Source organism: Montipora capricornis, chromosome 3, assembly GCF_036669925.1.
Source record: "Montipora capricornis isolate CH-2021 chromosome 3, ASM3666992v2, whole genome shotgun sequence".
In the NCBI taxonomy this organism is placed as follows: domain Eukaryota; kingdom Metazoa; phylum Cnidaria; class Anthozoa; order Scleractinia; family Acroporidae; genus Montipora; species Montipora capricornis.
This window is the reverse complement of record NC_090885.1, coordinates 18737548-18746825: the sequence shown is the minus strand read 5'-3', so window position 1 is coordinate 18746825 and position 9278 is coordinate 18737548. Positions and strand designations below refer to the sequence as shown.

Below are 9278 nucleotides of genomic sequence, written 5' to 3'. Positions count from 1 at the left end.
AAGAAGCCTTGATTTCATATCTGCAGTTCATATATGATCCATTTCATATATGATTTTATCGTTGATTCATTTCTCACGGGAACATTAGAACCCACAAATGACCAGCTCCCAACGTCAGTGGCTTCATAGCTCAGTTGGTTAGAGCGTTGGTTCAAATCCCGTTGAAGTCCTGAATTTTTCTGGCTTCTTTACGCAATTGCAAAAATTGCGTTCATAACTGTGAGGATCATAGCTTCACTTGATTTCATATCCGCAGTTCGTATATGATCCATTTCATATATCATTTCATAGTTACCAAACAATTTATAATTACTCTAGGCTTGTAAAGTACATGTATAATACATTTTCATTTTCAGCTTTTCAGTCCTGAGAGAGAGACTTAAGACTCGACTCTGTTTAATGCCAGACAATTTTACTTGGGGTGGCTTCAGAGATTAATGGGTTAACATTGAAAATTCTTTCAGAATAGAAAGGAAACCAAGTGGAGCAGTGTTTCCTCAAAATGACCTAAAACCATTCAAGTTAAAGTAAGGATTCATGAAGGGTGATTACAACTCAACACTGTGCAGGGATGTACGAAACCAGCATGGGAGCAAAACTATTCTAATGATAATCCGAAAATAGTGACCCCAAACTTTCTGACAATCATCCAAGTCTTGTGCTGAGCACGAGCCCACCCACTCGCTTATGAAATCTGGCGAAGATCCAGTACGACAGGTAAACCATGCCCAAGAAAGTGGTCGGCAAGGTTAGTGTCGCTGCGTGCCTGGCGGCTTGCAGCAAGTACAAAATCTTGCAGACATGCAGCCTTTAAAGATTGAGTTCCCTACTTTTGAGCACAGTTATTTCCTACCTTTAACCAACATTTCTCACTTTGACTCCACAGCAACAGGGCGGACCAGGTGTCATTCTTGCTCCACAGGTTGCCCCACCTGACCACTGTGTGTTGTCCTGGTTTGCCTGTTTGTTTTGCTGCTGGCCAATAGGAATTTGTGCTATATTGAAGTCATGTCAGGTGTGTTTCACATTTCATGAAACAAGGCATTTCTTTTTTAGTATTGCTGTCCAAATATTGAGACTTTCGTTTGTTTCATACCTAGACTAGAGATGCAATTTTCCAAGGAGACATGGTAACTGCCAACCAATTGAGTATGGAGACGAGGAAGTTAGCCAACATCGCAATAGTGTTTGGGCTTATTATCATTGTGGTCTCTATGATTGTCCGTTTTGCAGTGTATTCTGCTCTGTAATTTTGAATTAGAGTCCAATGGAATAATGCTGAAGTATAGAAAATTAGGTTTAACTAACTTGCCTTTAGATTCTTGTGGGTACCATTTGACTAGTATGTATTACAAAAGTTGGTGTCTTGTTGACCATCAATTAAAGTGCTACTATTACTATAATAAAAAGATTCACTTCCTTTTTTCCTTCACACCTGACTGGCAAAATTTTGTGCTTCGAATTTTATCCAAAGGCTGTTTGCTTTGAGTGCAAGTTTTTGATTTCACGGCCGCCATTACTCATGTTCAAGACCAACCGATTGGACCTCAGAGGGTTGGATTGATGATAAGATGACAGGAAACACTCACCAGGTTAAAACTGCAGCATGTAAACGCAGATTATTATACATGCAAAACACGAGTTTAAAAGTCTGAAAGCTCGAAACTCCCATGCTGCAAAATAATTAGTTTTAGGCGCGTGCACACCAATTGCATTTTTAAACTAGCGAGTCTTTGACGTCATCTTATCCTCAATCCAGCTCTCTCAAGATTTTGAATTAGTAATGGCGGACCATTAATAAGGAGGATTTCACTCAAAAATAAACAGGTGTCTTTTTTAAATGAAGGTATAAAACTTCCGTCACTTTGTGTTCAGTTTACATAGACAGTTTTGATTTTTGGTCATAGTAGCACTTTAAGTTACCTTTAAGTTAGTACTTTAACCCACTCGCTCCTAGGAGCGAGTCTTAATAGATTTTAAAGTGTACTCGTCAATGCGTTAACAACATTCCACTCGAAAACGTTTCTAATCAGTAGTGATGACATTTTGCACTTGATTATTTCAACGTCTCTAGATAATTTTGTTGAAATCAGCATCACAAAATATCTTCCATGGCAGTTTTATGGAACATTTTTTACCTTAGGAATCTCTGCTGGTGTTACCAGCACGATATATCATTAGGTAATACTCTAGGTGATGTATGTGATTCCAGAATGAATGCAAGTGCAATGCATTCTTGTTTACTTGATTAAATGCTCCTGTATTTTTTTCCCATGTAGTTGTGATGCAGCAGTGCAGTTATGGTAGAATAAACAAATGCATCTCTTTTGACTGGAACATACTGTACTTGTTTTTTAAGGTATTACTTATTATACTATAAATAGCTTTTTGTTTAAGAATGCTTCGATCAAGCATCCTGTGGAATGCAAAATACATGTTACGATGTAAGCTGTTACATCAGCAAATTGCAATAATATTCTGAAAAGGTCTGATAACGTCAGGCTGTTTTTGCTTGCTTGCATGCCCTCATACACCACTCTCAAGAAGTCATTTTGCTTGCAGCTGAGGTGGCATCTTCATTCAAGTATAACTGCAAGTCAGACATGGTTTGTGTAATTGAATGTACATATAACTCACAAAGTACGTTAACTGCAAGACCTCATGTTTTGACCGTTTGTGCTGGTGTCTTCATCAGGGGTGATAAAAGCTACCACAAGACTCCTTTGGATACTCACTTCCAAGTATTCTTTCCTTTTAATGAGATGTAAAAATAACATCTTCAAGGCTCCCATAGGTTCAATGCATTAAATGCATTGCAAGCCTGCTAATGTTCACTTCACATAGACTTGCACTAACCCTTTCCCTTTTAAGAGTGATACTGAATGATCAGAGTTTACTCTGTCAAACACCAGGCAACTTTACTGTGACATCAATCAGGCCTCTTCATGGGGTGAAAGATAACATCGGATCTCAGTCCCCTCCGATAAAAACTCACTGTACTTTAATTAGTACTGAATAGGCAACCACATTTACAAAGATTTACTGTGCACTCAAGAACGAACTAAAAAAATGTTACAGTAGAAACGTTATTTTGTTAGAAAATTTATGTTAAATGTGTCATACACTTTATAATGTAGGTTGATAACGTGCAGGTATAAACTAGCACGAAACATTATTTTCATGGGAAAACATGCTTAGATGTATGAGTTCCAAGCATATCTAAAAAAAGAAAGTCAGTAAATTCTTTAGCAGTAGCCACTTGTCTCTTGAAAACCAAATAACAATATCACAGAAAATGGAATGTATTATCTATGGGGTTAAAATACACAATGACACTAACATTTTGAGCCCAACGTTACTTAAAACGTTATCCTCCGTATGGTGGATGTCTTAACGTTTTTTCTTTTTAAAAAAGGATAACTGATGTTTTGAAGCAATCATAGCTAAGAAGAGAGAGAAGTCAACAAAGTTGGCGTCAGCGTCCTGTATTTACCTCAACTTATAGAGGAACCTGGCAAAATTAATGTCTGCTTTGTGTTAAGACATTACCATGATACAATGTGGGAGCTTACGAGATGTTCAGTCTTTTTGTTTCACACAACTCTTCCTACGTTTGACAATCAACATTGATAACCGTCCTGTAAGTTGGCAAAATTCAGCAGTAAAAACTACTGTCACAATACAGTTCAACAACTGCAACAGCTTGTACATACTGATCTTGTGTGTACAAGTGAACATGGAACAAGAAATCGTTTTCTGTTCCAATCCTAATTTCTTTGTCATGTACAGTCATGTCCTTGAGGGAAAGCCTAAAAGGACGATTCTCTAGCCGGACTTTGTTCCCTTTGAAGAAAGCTTTCCTGATAAGGCTGCCATAATTTAAGCTGTACATCTTCACTATATGTGGAAATCAAATTGTTGTGTGGATGATGTTCTACCCCAATCACGTCCTTGTCATGTACCTATGGAAGAAAAAATGTGCAACAGAGCAAAAAAACATTATGGCACAGCCACATAAAGTGCACTAAAATAAATAGAAGATATTACATGGCTAGCTGCGTGATGATATCAATTTTATCTTTGGAGTGCCCATAGTATCTCTCATGAGTGAGCGCAGTGAACCAGTGCAAGATGCTAACAGCACGTGAAGATGAAAATTAATTCGTATCCCTGCATGGCCACGTTATGTTCTGTTTATATATTGATACTGATGAAATGTCCGGATTTAAAAGAACTTGCTTTATTCATTTCCAAAACGGCGAAAAAGTGAAAAAGTCTACCGCTAAAACACTCTTAAAGACAGGGCTCAAAATTGCCACTTAATTTTGTTCCCTTGCGACTAAACTATCTGGAGAAGTTGCAAATTTGGGACTTTTTCACCTTCGCTCTTTTGAAACAAAAGGGTTAGCAGTTGCCACTTTGCTAAAATAAATAAAGACATGACATAATTAGTTTGTTTCTCGCCGTGAATTTTCTTAAATTTACATACCTTGGCGCAAAATTGCGACTGGATTTTTTCGTTAATTTCGAGCCATGTGACATGTTGAGTAACATAAAACTAATCATGAGAATGTCATGTAGTAGAGAAAAATTGTATGTCAGGACAAAAGTATCCCACCAGGAAGGGGAAGCTCACTTTTTATTGGTTAATTGTTTTACCATGACGACACCTATATCTTCACATGTGAAAGATAAAAATAATATCTTCACTGCACACGGTGAAGAATATGACTTTTGGGCAAAGGAAAATCTTAGTACCCGCTATTTCATCAGTATCATGTATGATAATAACATGGTGTACTTGTTGTATATTGTCATCTATTAAATTTTCAACCTCGGATAATGCATTTCGCGTGCTCTGATTGGTTCACTCAATCTCGGTTATCAGCTCCTATACCTTAGTTTGACCTTATATGGTAAATGATTGCGCTAAGCGTTGCTAAGCTAAAAACCTTTTTGCTAGAAAGAGAAATTTCTCTCTAAATAAAGCCAAAAATGAAAAAAACTTTTTTTGTACAAACTTTGGATCAATTCCGACGTTTAGAAGTACGCAAAAAGGCAAGAAATGTTTTTGCGATGAGCCTACGTCTGTCTGACCACAAACCTATTACACAACATCGCATCTTCATCAGGTTTTTTCTATTTCGCTTGCATTTCGTATTTCCAAGTTTTTGGAGTTTAAGGAATTTAATAAAACAATCATTCCATTCGCGCTTGTTGGATATGAGACTGGTTATAGCCAACTCGGCGCAACGCGCCTCATTGGCTATTTACCATCTCATATCCATCGCGCGCTCATGGAATAATTGTTAAATAACGATGTATAACAGATTTTTGGTGCCCACTGAAATAAGAAGAAAAGAACATGTATGCTCTAGTACCCAACTTCAATGAGCTTCTGGTAAGTCAATCCATAACTTAATCACCAAGCATTGAACAACATTAATTTGGCCAAAATTACAGTAGTACTGTACGTAAGGTTTTCCTATGACAAACTGTTTACTCTCAACACCTACAATACCTTCTGCGAACTTTCTCGATGGGTTTTTCCAACATAATTTTTTTCCAACAGCCTTTCTCAACATCTTCAACAGGCTAGCAAGAAAAAACGAATAATGCCAATGGGTTGTCCAATGGTTTTTCCAACTGTTGTGCAATGGGGACCCAATCACAAAACACACGCATGTACTACTAGTTGCTTCCGAAGTTTTTGTATGGTTCACTTTCATAGCATTTGGACATCATTGTACTATTATTACAGCTCCAGTGCTGCTTAAACAATCTTAATCTCAAGACCACTATTAATTTTTGTCTGACGGACAATCCCGGTCAAAAAGATCGTGACACCAAAGCATGTTTGAACCCCCCTCCCCCGTGACAATGTTGATGGCGTAAAAACTGTCGCGCTCCTGGAAAAACGCCGTTCTCTTTGCAACATTGAATAGGGGGAAGGGGTAATCTGCTACTCAGCGTGAGGTGTCCCCTTTATTTTTGTCTGAGATTGCAATCCCGGTCAAAAAGATCGTGACACCAAAGCATGTTTGAACCCCCCTCCCCCGTGACAATGTTGATGGCGTAAAAACTGTCGGGCTCTTGGAAAAACGCCGTTCTTTTTGCAACATTGAATAGGGGGAAGGGGTAATCTGCTACGCAGCGTGAAGTGTCCCCTTTATTTTTGTCTGAGATTGTGTAGATGCGTGTCACGCGAGCTGTAGTTAGTAATTGAATGAAAAGGTCATGGGAGCTATTTATGTGAAGTGTCTGTACAAGTGATGTGTATGCATATTATGGAAATGATTGAATTTTGCTATATATATTTAACGAATATGAAGGGGCCAGTAGTTCAAATAAATGAAGGACTTGAGGGAAATAATTTCTCATCAAGGAGGTCTCACTTTTAATTAGGTTAAGAGAGTTTATTTACATTTGTCACTTCTTGTACACGTTGTTGTTAATTGTGTGCGAAGTGGAGACTTCCTAACTCGTTGTCTTATGAACTCTAAAAGATCATTTCTGTTCAAACAGTTGAAAATGTAACGGTGTTGTGATACTTCTTTTGTCGAAATGGGTACATTTTAGGCACTGAGATATAATCTATGGAGGGAAGGGGTGTTCTTGGTAGAAGGCAATTGAGAAGTGTGTACCTCGTGACATATAGTCAGGCGAATTCCGAGATAGTGGATTCTCGGGAGTCATTTGTTCTCATAGTACTCGATTCTTTTGAAAATGCTGATCCTAAATGTCGAAGTCAAGTGAAGCAATGGGTTTGTAGTGAGGAACTGCATAAAGACGGAGGAAAACATTATCATATGGTAGTGAAATTGGATCGAAGTCGTCGTTGGTTGCAAGTGCGCGATTACGCAGATAACAAACATGGAGTAAAACTGAATTTTTCAAGCACACACGCCAACTATTATTCTGGCTGGAAATATGCAACAAAAGAGGACAAAAATTATTTGCAATCGGCCAGTCATCCAGATTTGCGAAATGCACCGCAAACCCAAGAGGCGAGTGAGAAGCGTAAAGCTACGAAGGGAAAAGGTGAAAAACCTTTCAAACGGAAAAGAAAGCCTCGTCTTTCTACTTACGAAGTATCTCAGATTGCTGTTGACAGAGGTATTCATTCGCGCATGGAACTGCTAGCACTGGCTAAGTTGCAAAAGAGCGAAGGTAAATCGGATTTGGCGGAATTCATTGCCAATCGGGGTTATAAAGCAGTTGATGAAGCTATTAAGATAGGGTGGGATATTGAGAGAGCACCTGTCGTAGTTGAGAGGGAGAAAAAGTCACGAATGGAGCTACTGCAGGCGGCGTTAGAAGCGGATTGTACTCTTGGTTGTAACAAACGATGGGTCTCTTTTGCACAGGATATACTGAAACGAAATGTCATTGCGGAGGATGAATTTTGCAATGCTGTGAAAACTTTAATATCAAGAGGTCGCGGTAAATACAGAAATCTCCTTTTAGTTGGGCCCGCAGATTGTGGGAAAACTTTTTTACTCAATCCTCTCAATAAGATTTTCCATACATTCTGTAACCCGGCGACAGGTAGTTTTGCTTGGGTGGGAGCTGACCAGTGCGAAGTAATTTTTTTAAACGATTTTCGTTGGTCTGAAAAAATTATCCCATGGCATGACTTTCTTCTACTGCTGGAAGGTCAGCCAATTCATCTTGCTGCACCCAAATCTCATTACATGCAAGATATAGAGTTCACCAGAGATTCTCCCGTGTTTTGCACCTCAAAAGATGAAATAGTGTATTTCCGCGGAGGTGCACTGGACTCTCGCGAATGCGATATGATGCGTGTTCGTTGGCGTATTTTTCGTCTTCATGCGCAGATTCCACCGTCGGAGCAGGTCGAATTATTATCGTGCTCTCGTTGTTTCGCGGAATTTATACTCGGGCCTTCTTAAAAAAGGGCGGATTTTAGTAAACAGTGAAGGCACTATGAAATGAAGTTTGCTTCCGAAACTCGCAACTACGGTAAACAAGTGCCAAGTAGACGAACGATTAACAACATAAAGGAACAAAGGAACGATTAACCATTTGATAGACGCACGATTAACCATTTGATAGCGTCAGTACTGAAGAGCAGGACGTTTAGAGTGATCGGTTTACTTGTGATACTATTTTACATAATAGGTAAAATCGTTTATTCAGTTGAAAACTGTACAACCCTGAAAACTCTTCGTGTTGCAAACAGCCAAAGTGGTTAACCGTCATTATAAATAATCCGCACTTCATAGCTGATTAATTATGCTAAAGCACGGTTAACCAATTGCAAGACTCACCATTTCACTGAAAGGGGAGAAATACGCACAAAAGTGCAATGAACTGAAACTTTGTGTTGACAATTTTTGTTCAATGGCATAAACGACAGTACAACAATTCGGCTTGTCGGGAAATTAGGAATGCAAATGGTTAATCGTAGGTGGTTAAGCGTATTCGGATTTATGATAAGTCGCCTGTTTGGTCCCACTGTTACGGCGCGTACGCTAAAGAACACAGGACAAAGAATATGGATGTTTGAGTTGCTTATGATTATAACCGTTGTTGTAAACAGACTATGGCCTTGTAACAAAACATATATTGTAGCTTAGCGGGTGAATTTCCATTGAAGTGACTAGTACAAATTACAGTACAGAGAACTCATGAATGGCGTCGTCCACTGTTCAGTCACCATAGGTTATCCCAATGTACTCTGTTATATGCCCTGATATTGCAGTGATACGGCTTGTCTCTCTAGAAACTTTGAAATAATTAAAAGATAGTTGTTGGTTCTACAGAAATTGTTTGTTAATATCGTATACGACGTCCACGACTCGTAATGACAGCATCTAATCGCTTGTCTGTAGAAGCAATCAATTCATCTATTGTGCCAACGGGAATAGCTTTGATTGTCGTAATAACTCTCTTCTTAAACTCGCCGAATGACTCTTTGGTTATTCTCTTCACTTTAGCCTCTTCTTTTAATTTTTTACTCGTGATGTGAAATACATTCTCAATGCAGTGCATATCAGGAGAACGCACTGGCACGTTAATAACTCTACACTGCACTCGAGACATGGCTCTCTTCGCTACAGCCGAATTCTGCGATGGGTCTCCATCTTGGATAAAAATGCGTTCACCTCCTTTGGCAGCCTCTTCAAACATACGTGGAAAGTTCGTATCGATGAAATTCGCAAAATACGCCCCACACATCCTCTCGTAGGGCTCACACGCTATTACTCCCTTTCCGTAGCTAATAGCAACCATTAATCTTAGTACTCGGCCACCAG

At 38.9% G+C, this 9278-nt stretch overlaps 1 protein-coding gene across 4 annotated transcripts in view; it reads left to right on the top strand.

The window, feature by feature from the left end:
* LOC138040827 (proline-rich transmembrane protein 1-like) overlaps positions 1 to 9278 on the top strand; it is a 134819-nt gene that overhangs the window by 46772 nt on the left and 78769 nt on the right. For 2 of the 4 annotated variants that reach the window (XM_068886499.1, XM_068886497.1), the window contains exons 4-5: positions 887 to 1015; positions 1101 to 1395. The exons of the other annotated variants lie outside the window; for them this stretch is intronic. In XM_068886499.1, coding sequence (XP_068742600.1) covers positions 887 to 1015; positions 1101 to 1250 — 279 coding nt within the window. In that variant the 3' untranslated portion in view covers positions 1251 to 1395. Of the gene's footprint in view, positions 1 to 886; positions 1016 to 1100; positions 1396 to 9278 lie in introns of those variants that run through there. 4 annotated transcript variants of the gene reach the window in all.